This window comes from Loxodonta africana, chromosome 1 (assembly GCF_030014295.1).
Source record: "Loxodonta africana isolate mLoxAfr1 chromosome 1, mLoxAfr1.hap2, whole genome shotgun sequence".
Lineage (NCBI taxonomy): Eukaryota > Metazoa > Chordata > Mammalia > Proboscidea > Elephantidae > Loxodonta > Loxodonta africana.
Window position 1 is genome coordinate 997,362 of NC_087342.1, and position 22,509 is coordinate 1,019,870.

General features: G+C 42.2%; 1 protein-coding gene across 6 annotated transcripts in view; it reads left to right on the forward strand.

The window, feature by feature from the left end:
* LOC100654991 (OX-2 membrane glycoprotein-like) overlaps positions 1 to 22,509 on the forward strand; it is a 140,469-nt gene that overhangs the window by 65,240 nt on the left and 52,720 nt on the right. For 4 of the 6 annotated variants that reach the window (XR_010317853.1, XR_010317837.1, XR_010318132.1 and 1 more), the window contains one exon: positions 18,470 to 20,033. Coding sequence is in view for 1 of the 6 variants with exons in the window: in XM_064268400.1 (XP_064124470.1) it covers positions 18,470 to 18,525 (56 nt within the window). In the remaining 5 variants the exon portion in view is untranslated. Of the gene's footprint in view, positions 1 to 18,469; positions 20,267 to 22,509 lie in introns of those variants that run through there. The other 2 variants (XR_010317973.1, XM_064268400.1) reach the window with 2 other exon arrangements.

Sequence of the window (22,509 nt, forward strand, 5' to 3'; positions counted from 1 at the left end):
GGAGGTGTCAGGCCCGTAAGGGCTAAAGAGGCTTGAGTCATGACTGATGATGACTCCATGTGTGTCAGAGTAGAGCTGTGCTCCACAGGGTTCTCAATGGCTGACTTTTTCTGGAAGTATTACCATGCTTGTCTTCCAAGGCACCTCTGGGTGAACTTGACCCTCCAACTTTTTGGTTAGCAATGGAGCTCAGTAACCATTTACCTACCTCTGCTAGGTCTGATGGAAGATAAACAGCACCAAATTTTGGAATCTCATTTTCAGCAATTATTAATTAAGTGACTGAAAACTTTCTTAGCTTTTTTCAGTCTTGAGTCCCTTACTTGGAAAAATAGAGGGAGAGAAAGAGTGAAATACCTTCTTCTTCTAGCACTGTGCCTTCCAAATAGCTGTAATTTAGTTGAAACAGAGAGGGAAGCATGAAAATGGGGAAGCAAAGAAGTAAACAACTTGAAAACTGTATCTTGGAAAGAAGGTTGGATGTTTTCTGGGCACAGAACTCAACTATAAGGAAATAGCACAGAAGCATTGTTAAGTTCCTGAAGGAATTGCTTTGTAAAGAAACCACAACCCATAACTAGGAAGTTTTTGACGATTAGAGATGTTGAAACAACAATCGGGCCACCTTTGAAGAAGCAGTGGTGGGCATACTCCCAATACCCAATTCAGTGCCAAACCCCGGGCTTTAAGTCAGTGCTAAAGAATGTTTATGCCCTTGTATGCTGCATCCCCATTCTTAAGAAGGAATCTATTTTCCCCATTTTTTTAAATTAAAATAATATTTTATTGTGATTTTGGAGAAAGTTTATACAGCGAGTTAGACTCCCGTTTGACAATTTCTGCACGAATGGATCAATGACATCAGTTCCATTTTTCACATTGTGTCAACATTCTCTTTAATTGTGTTCTGGTTGTTCTATTTCCAGTACTCTAATTCCCTTGTCCCTTTATCTTCTCATCATTACTTTGGAATAAATGTTGACCTTTTGGACTCATACAGATGTGTTTTTTTAGTAGAGCACCAATCAAGCTGGTAATGTTCTTTATTTTCTGAAGGATGAATCTATTTTCTGATTCTAAGTAGTAGAATTTTGATTCTAGGTATTAGAACTTATTCCTGGATCTAAGAATAAATTGCTGACATCCACCTATGGTTTGGGACTGCCCCCCCCCGCCCCGCCCCCAGCGGCTGCTGCAGAAGCCTGGTCCCCAGCGGTGTCTAGGGTGTTATTTGGAGAAGGAAAGCCTGGACACTATGGCATAACCAGTAGGACTACTACTCACTTCCGCACTGAAGACAGCTGTCCTTCTCTACCGATCAGTTTTTCTGGTTCTCGCAGAGACACCAGGCCGGTCTGGAAATGACAAGCACTTAAAAAAAAAACCTCACACGTTATTCAAGTATCACCCATCACCACCATCTGTTCCTGTAGAGTCAATTCTGACTCATAGTGGCCATATAGGACAGAGTAGAACTGCCCCATAGGATTTCCAATGAGCAGCTGATGGATTCAAACTGCCGACTTTCTGGTTAGCAGCTGAGCTCTTAACCACTGTACCACCAGAGCTATTCAAGTAGATATTCCTCTACCTCCGCCCCCGCCCCCACCACCACTTTTTGCCTTTTAAACACTCATCGTGTCCCCAGGAAGGCTCTTCAGCTCTCCGATTACAAATAAAATTTGGAATGTATGTTGTGACTAACACTGATGGGGAATATGGGAAAAAATGTTTTAAAGGAGTCTGTCAGCAAAGACAGCATATATGGGCATAAAATGTTCTTTCAGCTCTCCGTGCATTTTAAACGAGTCTTTGCTTGGTGCCTTAGTTCAGGCAGAATGGTACATGGTGGTACTAGCCTTTTGTTAGTACCAATTCCTCCAAATTCTAGGGCTTCCAACTGCACTTTTCTTTAAGGGATGAAAAAATGGAAATGGGGAGGGGAGGGAAGGAGAGAAAGGCAGTATAACTGCAATCCCCTTGGCTCTGCACTAGAGACAGGGTGCGTCTACACAGAGCAAGCCCTCTCCTGCACTTCAGGTTGGCTTTCCTTCTCTTCACCCCGTCACCCCCCTCCTTTTCCCGTCACATCCTTTGTCTCTATAACCTACCAAATAGCAGTTAGGTCAGCAGAGTTAAGGGAGAGGTAGAAATTCTGGACACTAGTGACCAGGATCTGTGTTAGTGAGAGGACCAAACCCAAAATAAACCAAACCCCCTGTTACCGAGTCAATTCTGACTCACGGTGACCCCATGTGTCACAGAGTAGAACTGAGCTCCGTAGGGTTTTCTTAGCTGTGGTCTTGACTGAAGCGGATCACCAGGACTTAATTCCACAGTGCCACTGGGTGGGTCCAAACTGCCAAACTCTTGGTTAGTAACCGAGAGCAAAGCGTCTCTGCAGCCTAGTGAGAGAATAGTATTTCCTAAATTAACAGAAGGAAAAAGACTGATTTATTACTGATCCAGGAAAATTGCCAGGGCTAAGCCTTGCTAGGAGCCCTGGTGGTGCAGTGGTTAAGAGCTACAGCTGCCAACCAAACGGTCAGCAGTGCAAACCCACAAGGCACTCCTTGGAAACCCTATGGGGCAGCTCTGCTCCGTTCTATAGAGTCGCTGTGAGTCGGAGTAGACTCGACAGCAACTGGGTTTGGACCCTTGCTAAAGAAGCTCCAATTTCCTGCAAAGAAGGTGAAAGCACCTCTCCTAAAGGTCTTTACTCTCTGATCTTCCTTCTCCTTCCCCGCCACTGTTTCACTCCTTCTACATTCATAGACCGCCCCCCCAATTTAAAAAAATTATTGTTTGTTTCTCAGATGCTAAAAGTTATTTTCTTGGTATCTAGCCCATAAGAGAGACTTAGAAAGCACTAGTCTGTTTCACTCTGAATTAAATTCCAATGAAAAGTGGTAAAGCACTCTTCTTATAACCTAAAATTATAATGTGGCTCAGCCTAAGAAAATAACCATCTGGAACAGAATATATGCCCTCATGAGACTTTTTTTTTTTCTGTTTAGACAAATCCTACTCCTCCTTCAAGGCACTGCTTAAGTGTTCTTGAAGATTTTTCAGGCCAGACATCTGCTCGCTTTTGCAGATTTATGTCTTAGCACTTCATTGGTAAGTAGTTCAGTGTTCATTTTCCCCAGGGTCCTGTGGGAATGCCCTACTCTTCTTTGTATCCCAGGGGCCATCAGAACCAGCCACATAGGAAGTACTCAGTAAATGTTTGTAGAATGAATTAAAGTCATGTTTATCAAATTTAGATCGTGAAATAAACTTAAATTGTTTTTATTTGAAAATATAGAAGAAAATAGAGATTATCAGAATATACAACACGTAGTTTGGTTTTAGTAGGAGCCCTTGAGGGGCACAAAATCCTTGGCTGACAACTGCCAGGTTGAAGATTCCAGTCCACCCAGAGGTGCCTTGGGAGAAAGGCCTAGACTAACGATCTACTTCTGAAAACCCTATGGAGCATGGTTTGACTCTGACAGACATGGGGGTGCCAGGAGTTGGAACTGACTGGTTTTATAACACACAATAAGAGCAAGTACTGATTTGTGAGATGGTCATTTCAGGATTGTAGTCACAGCTATTCCTTTCTCCTGGGACAGTTCCAGATACTGTAGAGACCCTCCTGTGGCCGGGTGAACTACGTGAACACAGTCACTTCATGAGGGGTTACTCCTGATGAATGAACACAAGGCACCTGAGATGAATAAAACAGCCCAAAGTCAACCCTTGTCCTCACATGAGCCAAACCAAACCAAACCCAGTGCTGTCGAATTGATTCCGACTCATAGTGACCCTATAGGACAGAGTAAAACTGCCCCACAGAGTTTCCAAGGGGTGTCTGGTGGATTTGAACTGCTGACCCTTCGTTTAGTAGCTGTAGCACTTAACCACTATGCCACCAGCATTTCCACAGGAGCAGAGCTACTGTAAGTCTAGTCCCAAGCTCTTTTTTCTATGTTTTGCTGACTGACACTTTCTCACAGAATTGCCATTCAGGGCCCTGTGAGAAATGGCCCTGAAAATGGATCAGAGATCAAGAGAGAGCCCCCAAATTTTACATGGTCCTGGAAAAAGCCCTCTTACCACATCACCCAAATACACCAGCCTTACCACCACTACCAAACATATCTTTATCCCTATTTGTCTGTCAGACCAAAATTCCAGGACTAACTCCCAGCATGACACTCACTTCCCCGACATTAACTTCTATCCGTATAAATTCTCTTTTCTGATCTCATCTCCAACTCCTGAAATCCTTCAGTTCTGGTCTCTGAAAATCGTGGCCAATAATCCACAAACTCCCTTTTGTTTTCACCTTCTTCCTGAAGCATTTCTTCCCTCTTTTGTGCTAACTGAACCTGGCGCCCCCTTGAGGCAGCCCTTGCAGTAGATTCCCTTTCCTTGTACCCACTGGATAGGGAAACGGGGTGGGGGCTGCCCTCTTTGCCCGCCGTTGAGACTTCTAGTTTGTTCTCCGTACCTATTTCACGAAAATCTTCATCCTTGAATCTCAGATCATCAGACGATTCTTCCAATCTCTCCTCCTTGTTGTAGCCATCTACTTCCCCAGGCCACACCTCCTCGTTCCTGGTATATGCGATTTCCTGACTAACTCTCATGGCCTCCAAAACTACTTCTGTCTCAAGTATTGGTTACATCAATACACGAATAGATGTCAATTCCCTGGGCTCTTCCGGGCCAATAATCGAGCCTTCACCGTACTTCAGGTACTCACTCCTGTGGCCATATCCTAGTCTTTGTTCTGACAGACACTGTCCCCCCTTCATGACCTCTATACGCACTTCCCAGGGCCACACGGCAACCTCCTGCATTTCCTGTTTACTTCCTGGAGTACTCCAATCCCATCTCTCCCTTGACTCTGTCATTCTTTTTATCCTTTATCTCTTATCTGTGATTCACACAAATATAACACACACACACACCAGAAGATATTTTAGCAATGTATGGAGACATTTGGGGTTGTCAAAATTGGGAGGTGGAGGCCAGGGATGCTGTTAAACAGCTTCCAAGGCCTAGGAGAGCCCTCCGGAGCAAAGAATTATCCAGTCTAAAATGCCAATGGTGACAAAGTTGAGAAAAAACTGTATCAGCTTCTACAATCCATTGATTCTGTCATATTTTATTGAACTTTACTGTTTGCTCACCTCCTGCCTTGCCCAGCTTAAATAACAAGACCAGGACATTTGCAGTTCATGAGAAAATGATGGTTGCTAAAACATACAAGCCTTACCCAATTACATTTATTCCAGTAAGGAAGCCAAAAGATTGTAATGTGGCTGTGTGTTGCAATAATTATGATAAAAATTTGGTAAGGGTGAAATTTAAGAGAGGGCCAGGACCTTTGTGAGTCACTAAATGGTAACACCAGGGGTTTTTGGTTGACACGCTAGGGCCCATGTGATTTACAAAGTGGTAACCCCAGGGGTTCTCATTTGACACAACAGAACCCTTGAAAAGAGGCTTACCCTATAAACCTGAACTGAATCTTTTGGGGGAAGTTCCCAGTGTTGGTTCACGTGCTCCAGGTTTTAATTCCTTGATTGATAACCCCAAATCGATAGTGTCGGTCTCAAATCTCTGACCTGCAATTCTGACAGAGTAATCTCAGCTACTGTGGTGGGTCTGAAATGATAACTCTGTTCTACTCTGCTAAGCAAATAACTTTGCAAACCTGGGACTGCACAAAAGCAAAACAAAAACACATGTAGGTGATGGGAAGAAAAGGAATAGAGTATTGTTTTGCCAAACTTGCTTTTATACAAATGTAGCAAGTTTCAAAATCATTGTGCTGCTTTGTGGATGCTTTGTTCTAAAGATATTTAAGATAAGCTAGCATAGTAAACAAATGGCATTAATTGAAATGCTTGAGAATATTCACGCATTTAAGTTCACGATCCATGTTTAAAGACTTAAGATAATCTGAGTTACTACATTTACGAGTTTAGGTTTTAAGATGTTGAAGTGTTTAAGAGAATCAGAGGTAAATATGTAAGTTTTATTGTTAGCTTTATTACAGTTGTTATATGCCCAGGAAGTTTTTTTTTTTTTTAATTAGGCTTACATGTTTGCTTTTGTAGAGACTTGAAGTTCTTGAAGAAATTCATTATATGAAATTGTGACTATAGCTGGAAACATTCACAGCAATGTAATTAACCAGGTCCGTAAAATGTGTTTAAATATTTAGGAGTATAGAAATTATTGGATTGATATATCTATTTGCTGAATTATAAACAGTTAAAATACATAATCATTCAAGTTTATGTATAGTGTATTTAAAGGTTTAAGTACATTTTGTTTGTGAAGTGTATAAGCTAACCAAACAATCAATAAACAAGTACACATTATGCTTAATTCAACCTAAAAATGCTTCGATGTACAAATGAATCTACTGGATTTTTTGTGTTTAAGAGCTGAAGTAAAACAAGGTTTTCAACTTCTAGCCGTAGGAGATTAAATGTCAGCCACAGCGCAGGCTGCTGGTAGGATGGTTTCCCTGTACACAAAAGCCTCTGTGAATACTTTGAAAAAGCCCAGCTGACATCAGCCTGGATGAATGAAAACAATCTTTCTGAGGGAAGTGATGCTGAGGTCACTGCCAAGAATCTGCAGGAGTTAGGCAGTTCACAAAGGGGGCAGAACAGAGGAATGACTGTGCACAGGGGATGGAAAGCTTCCAACATTATTGAGCCTAATGGATAAGACAGAATCCCTAGGGGGTGGACGTCAATATTCCTTTACTGGAAAACTATTCAAGAGGGGCAGCTAAGAAGGCTCCCCCCAGTGCCCCCTGCTTCTAAAAACTGACATATGCATACTCAATATAGTAAAAATGAATCTTTTCTGTGAAGAAGCCTGGGTAGACATTGCTGCTTGGGAAACGAAGGTGGCTTGTGGTCTGTGCTTCCTTCTCCAGAGCCTGGTGTCAGCTCTGTGGCTCAGGGACAGGGCTGTACTGTCTCATCCTCACCCCTCTCTCTGTCGTTTTAATCCAGTGTGCTCATTTCCTGACAGACAGTGGCACTGTGAACTTTCTTGGCTTTGTGCACATCTAGCCCTCGGTGGCGAGAGCAGTACCTACCGGAGCAGCCACTCAGACAACACCTGTAGGACATGTGGCTGGAGATCTGTAAGTGCAAGAATGCTTTCTCAGGGCTGCCTCCTCATTCTCTGCCTTACTTCACCGACCAGGCAGAATGGACCCTTCTGAGGGCCGCCAAAATCCCTTCTGCCTTACACACAGGCAGCCCAGTTGGCCCCCTCGGTGCTCAAAAGAAAGAAAGTCTCCCAAAGGAATGTTGTTTAAAGGTATAGATGGCCTCTGTGTACTTAGTCCTTATTTTTCATGCTGAGTGTCCTAGGTCCTGCCCCATCCCACAGAAAAGACACAAGAATAAAGGAATGCAAGAGATGGGTGAGTAGGGCACCAGGTTGATTGATTCTCTCTCTTCTACTTAACTAGCCCTGTGACCCTGAGCAACTCACTGATCTGCTCTGTACATCTCTTTCCTTGTACGTAAAATGAGCAAACAGTGAACAGCTCGGTTGTTAAGGGAAAAATTGCTGGCTCAAGTTCACCCAGAGGTACCTTGAGAAAAAGCCTGGTGATCTACTTTAGAAAAACCAGCCATTGAAAACCCTATGGAGCACAGTTCTACCCTGACACACATGAGGTTGTCTTCAGTCATGAGCCAGAATCGACTCCATGGCAACTCTTCTGTACATACGCGTATTGTTTAAAGTCAGGAAAGGTGTTCATCAGTGTTGTATTCTTTCACCATGCCTATTCAATCTGTATGCTGAGCATATAATCCGAGAAGCTGGACTATATGAAGAAGAACGGGACACCTGGACTGGAGGAAGACTCAATAACAACCTGCATTATGCAGATGACACAACCTTGTTTGCTGAAAGTGGAGAGGACTTGAAGCACTTACTAGTGAAGATCAAAGACCACAGCCTTCAGTATGGACTACGCCTCAACAGAAAGAAAAAAATCCTCACAACTGCACCAATAAGCAACATAGAAAAGATTGAAATTGTCAAGGATTTCATTTTACGTGGATCCACAGTTAATACCCATGGAAGCAGCATTAAGTCCAGCACAACTAGATGGTGCCCAGCTACCACCACTGACTGCTCTGATGGGGATCACAATAGAGGGTCCCAGACAGAGCTGGAGAAAAATATAGAACAAAATTCAAACTCACAAAAAATACCAGACTTACTGGTCTGACAGAGCCTGGAGAAACCCTGAGAGTATGACCCAGACACCCATTGAACCCATTATTGAAGTCACTCTTGAGGCTCACCTTTCATCCAAAGATTAGACAGGCCCATAAAACAAACAATAATACGTGTCGCTCAACCATGTATATGCAACTAAATGGGCCCACCAGCCCAGGAGCAAGAACAAATGGAAATTGGGAACCCAAGTTTGAGAAGGGGAGAGTGTTGACAACCAATGTCACAAAACAATATGTGTATTAATTGTTTAATGAGAAACTGATTTGCTCTGTAAACCTTCATCTAAAGCACAATAAAAAAAATATATTAATGGGAAAATGGAATCAAACAACACATTGCATTGGGCAAATGTGCTGCGAAAGACCTCTTTAAAGTGTTCAAAAGCAAAGATGTCACTTTAAGGACTAAAGTGCGCCTAACCCAAGCTATGCTATTTTCAACCGCCTCATATACATGCAAAAACTGAACAATGAATAAGGAAGATGGAAGAAGAATTGACGCCTTCAAATTGTGGAGATGGCGAAGAATATTGAATATACCATGGACTGCTAAAAGAACAAACAAACCTGTCTTGGAAGAAGTACGACCAGAATACTCCTTAGAAGCAAGGATGGCAAGACTGTGTCACACATATTTTGGACTTGTTGTCAGGAAGGATCAGCCCCTGGAGAAGGGCATCATGCTTGGTAAAGCAGAGGGTCAGTGAAAAAGAGGAAGACTCTCAGTGAGATGGATTGACACAGTGGCTGCAACAATGGGCTCGAGCATAGCAACAATTGTGAGGATATCACAGGGACAGGCAGCGTTTCCTTCTGTTGTACATAGGGTTGCTATAAGTCAGAACAAACTCGATGGCAGCTAACAACAACAACAAATATATATAGAGAGAGAGAGAGTTAAAGACAACAAGGCCTTATAAGTTTGCAGCGTGAAACAAAGAAGATAACGTTTGCAAAGGTTTAGTGAAGTCGCTCAAGTGCTGCGGGCTGTAAAATGAAAACCAGTCTCACTTGGTGGATTTCAAACTGTGTTGCAGAAGGCTGTAAACTTTTTTTACAGCTATTTCAGTGGTTCTACAAATGTTTAATTCTATTTAAAAAAAATTTTTTTAAGCCTTTATACATTTAAGTACAAAATAATCCCAGTAAAAATGTCTACATGCCTAATTTTAACTCACTGGAGACAAGGCCAGATATTTTTCTGCTGAAAGGATTGACCGTGTCTACATCTCCAAAATTCTTACTAATGTGCCATTGATTAGGGCCATTTTAGATCTGAAATACTTTTTATTTCCTTGGTAAACAATGCTGAACTTTATAGGGGTTTATGCTCAGAAAACGTGCCAAGAGTATAATGGACTATAGTTGAGCCAGTATCCAAATTCTGGGGAGACCATGGGAAGCTTTGATGTGCAATTCAGACCGAGTTTGCTAATAAACCAAAAACCAGACTGAGTGCTGCCTTTTTTTATGGGAGCAGACTCTCACATCTTTCTCCTGCAGAGCAGGGTTGAGTTCAAACTGCCGACCTTTTGGCTAGCAGTCAAGCGCTTTAACCACAGTGCCACCAGGGCTGCTAGCTTGCTAATAGCTGTTTTAAATGTTAGAAAGGATCATATCTTTAGGGCAGACCCTGCAATTCCCAGCACTGAACTCAAAGGAAGACTTAAGCCGTTGGTGAAAAGTTACTCCATGACATCTTTCCTAGAGTCAACTTAGTGTCCTGGGTCCTAATGGGCATTTACAAAAGGATTTTATTATATTTTTCAGGTTTCTTATGAAATCTCATTGTAAATAGAAAAAACGGGGAAGTGAACTGGTTAGGAAAATCCTCCCCTATACCCACAGAATGGACTTCATGGCACCTATAGACCCTCTGCCTCCTTTAGGAAGGTTTCCAGAGGTTTGTCTGCTCACTTTTCTTTAGTGCTGTCTTCATTTTTTACCCCTGACCCTAAAGATTGGTGGGGGACTTCATAATACAGTCAGATTGACGTAAATTTTGAAACACTGGAATTAAAAATCCCAAGGGAAGTTATTTTCAGCCTCTAGAGTGGGCGTGGCAAACTCAGATGCCTATAGGTTTCAGGGAAGGTAAATTAACACAAGCGGTTTAACGAGAACAGGGCGTTGTAGGGTCTGTGTCAAACCTGAACTCAAACTTTACCTACTGCTGTTGAGTTGATTCTGACTCATAGCGACACTATAGGACAGATCAGAGCTGCCACATAGGGTTTCCAAGGCTGTAATCTGTACAGAAGCAGACGGCCACATCTTTTTCTCACGGAGCAGCTGGTGGATTTGAACTACTGACCTTTTGGTTACCAGCCAGGCACATAATCCTTGTGCTGCTAGGGCTCCTTGCACTCAAACTCTAAAAAAAAAAAAAAAAATTTTTTTTTTTTTTTTTTTTGTAGTATAAAATAGAATGACTAGGTAAGGAAGGACTGATCCTGTGGCTGATAAAATGAATATTAAATACAATCCTTAGTGGTACTAAGCTCAGGGTAATCTTTCCCAAATTTCTCAAAGGAGTATCTTGCCAGGTTGAAGTTCATGAGACCTCCATTCCTTCCATCTCACTTAGAATTGAGATTTTGAAGTAAAGAGTAAAGGAATAGAATAAAGGTAGTGCCCATGGGCTTTTTAAAAAGCAACTTGTCTTTCTTTACTTGTTGTTTGCTGCCCTCAAGTCAGTTCTGGTTCATGGTGACCTCATGTGTGCAGAGTAGAACGGTGCTCCACAGGGTTTTCAAGGCTGTGACCTTTCAGAAACAGATTGTCAGGTCTGTCTTCTGAGGCGCCTCTTGGTGGGTTCAAACCACCAACCTTTCAGCTAGTAATTGAGGGCTTAACCATTTGTGTTCCACTCCCCACCTCCCCCCTCCCCCGCCCCCGGAACTTCTTGTCTCTGCTTCAATGAATCTCCTTATGCTCTATCTTTGCGGGCACCCCAGGCTAGCCCTTGAATTTCTCCACATTTTTATCCTGGCCTCTTGCCCTTGGACCCGGTTTCCTCTCCTGCCCCGTTGAATTGGACTTATTGGAAAAACTTGACTTCCAACTTCACTTTTCTCCCAGATTCTGCCTTCAGTCTTCCCTTTGCCCTGTAATCCATTCCTTGGTGAAGCTCTGTGTTACTATCGAACTCTACCCCGGCTTCCAGAGCCCCAGCCAAGACCAAAGCTCTTGGGTCCCCACCTGCCAAGGAAAGGAGTTTGGACAAAGACAATGTTGCAAGAAGACTGGGAGAAAAGGTTATCCAAGCAGGGCCAAAGTGCTGATGCGAGTGGGCAAATTGAGAGAGAGCCTTTCCCACATTGCCATGATGGCAGCCAGGAGGCTTGGTTATTGCAACAGCTAGAGTTGGAAGCTGTCCAGCTACCAGCAAAGTTCCTGCACCTGCACTCTGAACTGGTTGATGGTGCTTAAACTTTTCATTGAAGGAGGCCATGAGAAAGTGAGGGTAAAGCAGCAGCGTCTGTCCTGGGCAGAGAAGCTTGAATACCTGGCACAGTGGGTGTAAACCACTTCAGGCTTTGATAGGAAAATGGGGAGGAAATGGGGGAGGGGGATCTTTTGGAGCCCTTAGTGGAAGGAAACTGGTACAAAAGATCATAAGACAGCACACATACTCTTTGTTTTCCTTCCCCTCATGGTGCGCCCTGGGAAAACAAAATGATTCCCCAACAAAACATTCAGAAGGTAGCAGAGTGATGTGGCTGCCCTGGACTGGGAGCCAGGAACCCTAGCTCCACTTTCTGGCACCGCCATTACTATGCCATCTCACTGGAACAGGCTGGTCAGCCATATCTTGAACAGAACCTGCGCTATTTTTTCTTTCTCTAGCCTGTCTCTGTCTCCAAGTATGATTTTGCTGTCAACTCCCCTAAAAGTTAAATGTTAACCAATGTTTCTCCTAAAAAAAAACCCCGGAAAACAAGTGATACCAATCTAACCCTATCAAACAGGATGAAGGATGGCGCCAGCCACCCCCTGGGCTGATGAGATAATGGCAGGAAAAGACCAACATGTTTGAAATAGACCACCTAAAGCAAACAGAAGGAGAACGCACATTCCACAAGTTCCTAAAATCTAGGGCCCGTTTTTCCTTTAAAACCTGAGCTGGCCTGCAGTTTCTCAAGACAGCTTTAGGAGGAGTTCAGTCCCCTGTGTCCATATGCTGGTATATCTTAATAAATCTCTTGCCATTCACTTCACCCCTGTCTCAAGGATTGGTGGTTTGCAGCAGGGTGGCTCTAACTCACGAAAATTGCAGGTAACAGCACAAGCCAGTCACCTCCCTAAATTTTGGTGTCCTCATTTTTAGAATAGATATAGGCATCCTCAGTCTCGTAGGGTTGCTAAGAGAAATACAAGATGTAATGTATGTAAAAGAATTTTCTAATGCTAAAGCACCTTATTAACTTGAAGTTGCATTGTGACTTTGTAAAGCTTCAGCACTTGTGTTGCTCATGCTAAGCATTTATAATTTAAGTGATACAGATTAGAAAGAGGATTGGGGTGTTAGCCTAGAAACTCTGGGTTTCAAAAGGAAAATGAGTAGGTTACTAGCATGATGGGTTTTGGAGGCATTTAGACCTCATGTCAAATTCACCATGTGCAACGTACTAACCACATGATGGTAAGTACATACTTTGACTTTTCATGCCCTCACCTGAGGTATGAATAATGTGAATAATTCTTTAAGTTGTTTTCAGGCCTAAATGAGAAAGTATAGCAGAGAAAGAATGTTAGTTTTCTTTCCTCCCCTCTACTCCTTGACATTACTTCCTGGTCTCCCGAGCTCATTAAAACCTGAGAAGGGTTTTAATCAACGAATCCAAGCATGGATACTGGCATGGGAATAGCCTGGAGCCGGGAAGAGAGCTTCTTCTATGCCAGACAAGGCTGGGCTCTGTATTCAGATTGTGCTCTGCTAATTGTGTGTCATCAGTACCCTCAGGAACTCATAATACATGCGGTGAAGTTTTGGGTGATGCAAGACTGAATGGAGAACACGTTGCTGTTATGAAGAGAGATGCTGGGTTGTGTGGGAAAACCATGTGTCTGTGGCTGTCACTGTGACCTTATAGGCTTCTTTTTCCCTTAGCCAGCATTCACTGCCTTGGCTTCCCTGAACTCGTGGATCTACAATTTGAGTAATTTATTACCAGCTTGTTTGTTTATGGTTATGTTGTCTTGTTTATGAGTCTATGGTATACTTAAGCTTCCATCAATGGTTTTGTAAACTGAGAGGCTTAAATCATGTGTATTTATCCAGCAAATAACAATGTATATTTAAATATTTTAAATACAAGGTAGTGGGAGGATGCCTGGGAAGGCAGAATTTAGCATACATCCAGTTAGCATGAGAATTTGTTTATTTTTAAAAATGTCAGTGGCTTCTGAGTGTGCTGAAGGAGGAAAGTTTCCTGTGAGCAAAACTCCTTTGTTCTAAGAAATCTGCCAGCAAATAAAAATGTGAACTAAAATATTTTAAATATGATGTCTGTTTATGAGGTTAGTGGGCAAGCATTAATTGCCCTAAGGATAAGGTATAAAAGCGACTGAGATATTTTGGCTTGAGTTTCCTCATATTTCTTGGTGTATGTAAATTCAGTGATGGTAGGAGGGAATGAGCAAATCTGCATGGGAAGAGTGTCTAAGATCTCCTAAAATGGAATGGATTTGAAGCCCATCCCTTTGGTAGTATAAATTTCTAAGACACCTCTGATGGATGGAGACAGGGGGATGACTTAAATCCACCAGAGTCAGAAACACCAAGGATACCCCTTCCACAGAAGAACCTCACCGTGGAAGGGACGAGGCAGTACAGAATCTCAAAGTCAGGGCAAAGGTCAGGTCGTCAAGGTACAATGTATTGCAGAGGATGGAAACCTCTATTGACTTATCCACCATAGCACTGTGAAGTGTGCTTTGGAAATAACGGTCATGTGCTGCATAATATCCATGGGGGCAACACCTGACCACATGTCCTTCTGTGGTTCCAACCCCCTCAAAACCTATTATATTAAAAATTCTAGGTACATACAATGGTTCGTAATAACAAATGGGAGCTACTACTTTGCAAGGCACATCAAAACATTATTAATATTACTGTGTTATTACGTTAAAGATGTTTTAGTGTATCTGGAAGTGTTTCTTTAATGGTTTTTATGCATAGAATACGGTGTTTGCACAACATTCAAATCACAACATCCTATTTCACAGAACATGTGGTGGACACTAAGTGACACACAATTGTAATGGTTATGAGGGGAAGTATAGGGAAGTAAGAGTTGTAACGTAGAAATCCCAGAACTACTTGGTCATGTAAAAATCATCACTGTGTGTAACTCTTCCAGGACAGGATGAGAGAGTTCCACTTCCTTCCACCCAAAACCCATTGCTGTGGCGTAGATTCCACTCATAGCAACCCTATATATCTTGAGAAATCACTGCATACAGCCATACATCTTGAGAAATCACTACAGGACAAATAGGTTGGTAACAAACAAGGAAGGTACCTGTCTGGCTCTGTGGGGGCTGTAACCTAAGGCTTCCCACCTGTCCCTCAGGAAGGCGTTGGTGTCAGGGATGACCCCTTGGACATGAATGGAAACAAGGTGTTTGAGGGGCAGCAGTCATGGGAACAGACTGTATTCTTTAGAATTGGAAAGATTTTGTCTAAACAAATCCCAGATAAGCATCATTGCCAGGAGGAAATCAGGAGCAGCCTGCAGGGGCCAGGGTCATTGCATCAGCTGGGGCAGCATCAGGGAATGCTTTCTTGAAAAGAAATTTCAGAAGAGAATTTCTTTGGAAATTACCATTCCCTTAGGCCAGGATGAAGAGTTTGTGGAGTCAATACTGACATCACCCAGCCTCAAGATGATGAGCCTAAGTCTCAGTTCCATGAACATGACTAATATATGTAAATCCTCTGAACATTTGGTGTTACCCTGAAGAAGGTGACTAAAAGGGAAGACAGATGTTTAGGATTATGAGGGGTAACTCCATATGAAGGCTTAAGCCGGTTTTGATTTAAACAGTAAGATGACATTACCTTACTTGTTCCCTTATTTGAAGTAAGTTCAACTGGTTATTCTACTAAGCATAATTAAAAATGCAGTGAGGTGAATCTCAAACCACCAACTCAGATTTGCAAGACAGATCACATTTAATTTTTAAAAGCCCAATGTATTCAACTTCCTCCCCTGCTTCTAAATCAAAAATTATTTTATCTCACATAGAAAGAATCCTTACATTGGGGAGAAGGTTGAACTTGGGTCTCCTTCAACTCTATAATCAAAATATGATTATAATTGTACAAAGAAAAAATAGAAACATACGCTAAGTAGTAGTTACTCTTATGCCATTCTACACATCAGCATTCAATGGCAATATTGAGTACTGTGTACAAGCTGGGCAACTAACTTCTTTTCTATAATCCTACTGGTTAGTGTTACTGTTTGAGCAATTAGAAATTAAACTTGATTTTATTAGCCATGTGACTTGGTAAGAAAATTGCAAAGACCTACCAAGAAAAATAAACACTAGGAAAGGTACAAAAATTAGCATGAAAGGAAGCCAAAGTAGGAAAATTAATGTTACCAATTCATCAATTAGGATAGTGACAAGCATGTTTTGGCATCTCTTACAAAACTGGGGCCTGCTATGTTTTGGCAGAGACACAAAACATGCATTCACTTAGAGACTCTGCTCCTAATGGTTTAATAGTAAACTTCTTCATTGTTGTTGTTGTGAGTTGCTGTCCAGCCGATTCGGACTCATGGCAACCCCATGTTTACAGACTAGAACCACTCCATAGGGTTTTCAAGACTGTCATCTTTCAGAATTAGATGGTTACACTTGTCTTTTGAGGCACCTCTGGGTAGCTTTGAACCACCAACCTTTTGACTAGTAGTCGAGCACCACCCAGGAAACCACAACTTTCTTTACTAAGGCCCTTGATATGGCCAGGCAGTGATACCAGGTTCAGTCAAATTATAAGGCAGGAATAATGAATCTCAAAGGATGAATATTTTCAAATTAAATATGATGCCTGTAGTGAAGAAGAAGAAGAGAGATTACATATCCTGATATGAATCTTCAGCGACATGAAGAATAAATAATCTATAAAGTAATTTTTAAAAATGGCTCAGAGAGTTATTTCTAACCCACTGTCACACGCAATTATGGACGACCTTGCAAAGAATGGGAGTTCCAGAGCACTTAATTGTGTTCATGAGGAAACTACATGGATCAAGAGGCAGTCGTTTGAACAGAACAAGTGGATACTGCATGTGTTAAAGACAGGAAAGGAATATATTAGGGTTGTATCCTTTCAGCATACGTATTCAGTCTGTCGCTATGAGTTGGAATTGACTCAACGGCAATAGGTTTGATTTTTTGGCGGGGCGGGGGGGTATTCAATCTGTATGCTGAGCAAATAATCCGAGAAGCTGGATTATATGAATAAGAACAGGGCATCAGGACTGGAGGAAGGCTCATTAACAACCTGTGTTACGAAGATGACACAATCTTTCTTGCTGAAAGTGAAGAGGACTTGAAGCACTTACTAATGAAGATCAAAGACCACAGCCTTCAGTATGTTGCTTATGGGTCCAGTTGTGAGGATTTTTGTTTTCTTTATGGTGAGGAGTAACATAAAGAAAATAAAAATCCTCACAACTGGACCCATAAGCAACATCACGATAAATGGAGAGAAGGTTGAAGTTGTCAAGGATTTCATTTTACTTGGATCCACAATCAGTGCCCATGGAAGCAGCAGTCAAGAAATCAAAAGACGCATTACATTGGGCAAATCTGCTGCAAAAGACTGCTTAGGCTGTTCAAAAGCAAAGATGTCACCTTGAGGGCTAAGGTGCACCTGACCCAAGCCATGGTATTTTCAATCATGTAATATGCATGGGAAAGCTGGACAATGAATAAGGAGGACCAAAAAAGAATTAACTCCTTTGAATTGTGGTGTGGGCGAAGAATATTGAATATACCATGAGCTGCCAAAAGAATGAACAAATCTGTCTTGGAAGAAGCAGAACCAGAATGTTCCTTAGAAGCAAGGATAGTGATACTTTGTCTCATGTATTTTGGACATGTTATCAGGAGGGACCAGTCCCTGGAGAAGGACATTATGCTTTGTAAAGTAGAGGGTCAGTGGAAAAGAGGAAGTCTCAATGAGATGGATTGACACAGTGGCTGCAACAATGGGCTTAAGCATAGCAACAATTGTGAGGATGGCACAGGACCAGGCAGTGCTTCATTCTATTGTGCATAGGGTCCCTATGAGTCAGAAGCGACTCAACGGCACCTAACAAGACCATCACACACAAGGGAGCCCTGGTGATGCAGTGGTTAAGAACTCAGCTGCAGAACAAAACGTCGGCAGTTTGAATCCATCAGCTGCTCCTTGGAAACCCTATGGGGCATTTTTACCCTGTTCTATAGTAGGCAACAGGTCTGGTTGAACAGGTTTCACACACACGACAGCCAGTTTTGAGAGAAGCAGCAAGCACAAATTTCTTGGAGGAAAATCAGATTCCAGAAATTGTCCTATATTTCCCAGTGGGACATCACAAGTATTTCAGCAAACCATATAGGCTTGCCACTTCTCCCTGGGACTTTCTCCCCACCTGGAACTGCTTGAAGCTCAGTAACTGCACATGGTTGTTTTCAATAAATGTTTATTGGATGAGCAAATGAGCGGATAACCGAATGAATGAATAATGAAAAAATATAGAACTTCCCATTTTGAGTGTGCTTGTAACAAATTTTGACTAAATCATCCCTTTTCCCTGGCAGGTACCAAACTAGAAATAGTTCTGCTCTTTCAAATTGCTACCCCACTCAAGGCCTGAATTCCTTTAAAGAACAATTAGTTCTTTGTTAAAAAAAAAAAAAAAAAAAGTACAAAGTGTTAGAAATACGTTCTAATCCATTTCGTGACAGAGCTTCTCTACTTGATTAAATTAGCCAGTCTCTCTTAATTCAAATAAAACTGCTTAACTCTGAAATTAACAATACTATACTGAACTACCTGTTGCTGGTATTATTAGGAAAAATAACAGGAAAACAGAACACGTGCAATAGTTATGATCCCTTGAAGGAATAAATGGAATTAAATTACCTTTTTTCTCAGACAAATTTCCTTTTTCCTTAAGGAGGCAAGAGGCAGCCCGCAATACACAGAAGAGAAGCAGCTGGAAGCTCTGACTGACTGACCCACGAGAACGGAGGGCTGAGGAGGTAGAAACTGCTGGGTCATATGTGATAGATTCTTTGTGATGAGAAGAAGAATAAAGCCAGGCAAAGACTGGATGTGAATACTCTGAACAATCTCCCTGAAACTGGCAATCTGTCAAATCTTAGCACAAGATTGAGAGGGCACATGAAGGGAGAAAAACAAGCTTGCATTTTAATATACTTTTTTTATGAAGTGGAAGAAAAAGTGTGTGCCAGGAGTCTGCGGGTGGTGCAAATAGTTAACGTGCTTGGGCGCTAACCTAAAAGTTGGAGGTTGGAGTCTACCCTGAGGCATCTGGGGAGAAAGACCTGATGATCTACTTCTAAAAAGTCAGCCACTGACAAACTCATGGCACACAGCTGTACTCTGTCTCAGACACACATGGGTCACCATGGAGTCAGAATCAACTCGATGGCAACAGGTTTTAAAGGATATGCCTAACTCTATATTACGGGACCGTGTGGTTCATGTCCACAAACTTCCCCTGGGGTGTTTTTTTGTGGGGGAGCTTGTTGAGAACTGTTTTTGTGGGGTAAGTTGTTGAGAACTGTTGGGCTAAAGGAACAAAAGACAGTTGATGATAGAAAAAAAAAAAAACGCTCAAAGACAGTATTCTTTAAATCTTCCTTTGGCTCTTAGAGAAAAACCCTATTTTAGTCTGAGAAGGCTTGTGTGATCGCTGTGTCCTCATAATGATTGTGCATTGCCTTCATTCAATTTATTGAGCTCCTTTTCTGGAGGAGAAATATTACAAAAGGTTCATGGAAAACCAAATGAATAGTGACACTGTTGATGTTAGTAAAGGGTAACTTCTTCCTGTTAAAATTTAGCTTTCATATTGACTCAGAGTTCTTACTTAAGAAATTTCCCAAGGCATATTTTGTTCATTTACCAAAAAAAGGAAGAGAAATGCTTACTGACATCGAATGTAAGTTGCAGGGGGGACAGGAAAAAGAAGGTTCAATTCAGAAAGTGACCCTCAAATTTCATGAATAGGAGAAATAATGAAGACTGACAGAGGGCTGGAAAAAGGCAAGGGTGGATTCTCTTCAGCCAAACCCTCTACGCCATTCCTCTTGCTCCATCCCTCCGTACAAACTGGGAAAGACCCCTTGACTACACAGTCCCAGCAAGCCTGAGTTCCTTTCCCATCTTCCTTTTTCTCTCACCATCATATCCCCACCCAAGAAAAAAGACTGAGCAAGGATCTGGCAGAAGAAGCCACCTGAAGTAGGAGAATCTCTCTCCTAAGGAGGGGCAGGTTTTAGACCATGGGCAGGACAGCCCCTCATAGGCTGGACAGATGACAGGTGAAAACTTCTGCAATGCAGGGCCAGAGCCAAGGAGAGGTCCAGGTCGGCTCGAGCAACTAAACACAGAAGAACATGGGCACTGATGCCCAGAGCAACCAGTCCCATCAAGGGCAAAGCTCGGAAGATGCTCTGGGGTTAAAAGGGCTGATGTGGCTGAAAGCAGCACAGGTAATCACTTATGTTGGAATGATGACATGTGTTTCACCTTTCTATAGTTATTGGTTTATGTTTTATTTGGTGTTTTATATTATATATATATTTTTTCATTTAAATGTATTATATATTTAGATATGTGGGGGTTTTTTGTTCTGAATTTTTTTGTTATGAACTCTGATCAGGTTTTTTAAATATAACTTTGGAACTTGGAAATTCTGAAACAGATCTCTACCTGCTGGCATTGTGGTCCTCCTCCAATGTTGTGCTCACTTACACAACATATCTAAGGTTGAATTGATGACCCCCCCACCCCACCCCAAGCCCTTCATCTCCATCAGAACCTTTGGTGGAGGAATTATCGTCCCTTCCGGGGCATTTGAACCTGGGTGTTATAATTGACACCTCTTTCATGTTTCACCCCCCTATTCAAATTGCCACCAAGTCTTATGGGTTCTAACTTTTAAATGGTTCCTGAATCCACCTCTATCTCTACATTTCTGCTATAATGTTCTCTCTTATTTGGATGGCTTCAACAACCTCCTAATTTGTCTCCTTCCATCCTCTCTTGTCTGCCTCTTCAATTAATTATCCACACAGGGGCTAGCGGTTTTTGGAAAACTTCTCATGAGTTTTACATTGTTGTTAGAGTTCTCACAAGAAAGAGTAGATTTTTGCTACATTTGACTACCCAGACTCCATTCCTTTTTCTTCCCTGAAACATAATCCCAACTTCCATGTGTTTTGAGGAAGCTGGTCCCACACATAACTGATCCATCCACCCATTGTTGTTGAGTCCATTGTGACTCATAGCAACCCTACAGGACAGAGTAGAACTGCCCGATAGGGTTTCCATGTCTATAAATCTTTAAGGAAGCAGACTGCCACATCACATCGTTCTCTCACAGAGCAGCTGCTGGGTTTGAACCCCCGACCTTTCAGTAAGCAGCTGAATGTTTAATTACTGAGGCACCAGGGCTCCTTGCCCATACCTGAAGTAACCTTAATTGGTGAGCCCTGATTGACTTTAGCTAATCAACACATAGAATTTCTCTAGTTCAAGGAATTGTGACCCAGTTTGAGCAAATGAGACTGGAGGAGGTATTTATTGGATTTTTAAGGAAAAGCAGCATTCAGCTCTTCCAAGAGAGTTGTTAGTTGCTGTCAAGTCAGCTCTGACGCATGGCAATCTTACGTATAACAGAACAAAATGTTGCCTGGTCCTGTGCCATCTTCATGATCACTGGTGTGTTTGAGGCTATTGTGTAGTGCCTTCCAGCCTAGGGGGTCATCTTCCAGCACTGTATCGGACAATATTCTGTTGTAATGGGTAAGATTTTCATTGGCTAATTTTCGGAAGAAAAATGCTAGACCTTTCTTCTTAGATTGTACAAAAAAAATACCAGGTACTTTTTTTTTGTCCTTCTCCTAGATATGATGAACAAGAAACCACAGAGGCTCTAAGAAGCCCCTAGCAGCTATCATATGCAACAACAAAAGGAACCACACTTGTCATGAATACACGCAAGAGATACCTGCAAAATGCAGAGCGAGGGAGGAAATAAACTAGTTCCTTCAGATCACATCAGAGCAACTGCATAAAACCTTGCCTGAAGCTCATCTTACCTCTAGATTTTTTGGTTATGACAAACAAATCCCCTTTATTACTTCTGATCAGTTGAATTGTTTTCTTGGCTCCCTCACCTCGTCAGTCTCATCTCCTTCCACTCTAAATGAAACCCACTAGGCTGCAGACACACTGGCCTTCTTTCAGCTCCTTGAACACACTCAGCATTTTCTTATCAGAGAATTATTCATGTGGTGGTCCTTCAGCTTGAAACATTCTTTGCCACTGTGCCAATTATCAATATGTTGCCTCTCAGCTCCAAATTCATTCTTTTTGTGTGTGTGTGTGTTTTTTTTATTAACTTTTATTAAGCTTCAAGTGAACGTTTACAAATCCAATCAGTCTGTCACATATAAATTTACATACATCTCACTCCCTACTCCCACTTGCTCTCCCCCTAATGAGTCAGCCCTTTCAGTCTCTCCTTTCGTGACAATTTTGCCAGCTTCCCTCTCTCTCTGTCCTCCCATCCCCCCTCCAGACAAGAGTTGCCAACACAATCTCAAGTGTCCACCTGATATAATTAGCTCACTCTTCATCAGCGTCTCTCTCCCACCCACTGACCAGTCCCTTTCATGTCTGATGAGTTGTCTTCGGGGATGGTTCCTGTCCTGTGCCAACAGAAGGTCTGGGGACCATGGCCGCCGGGATTCCTCTAGTCTCAGTCAGACCATTAAGTTTGGTCTTTTTATGAGAATTTGGGGTCTGTATCCCACTGATCTCCTGCTCCCTCAGGGGTCCTCTGTTGTGCTCCCTGTCAGGGCAGTCATCGATTGTGGCCGGGCACCAACTAGTTCTTCTGGTCTCAGGATGATGTAGGTCTCTGGTTCATGTGGCCCTTTCTGTCTCTTGGGCTCTTAGTTG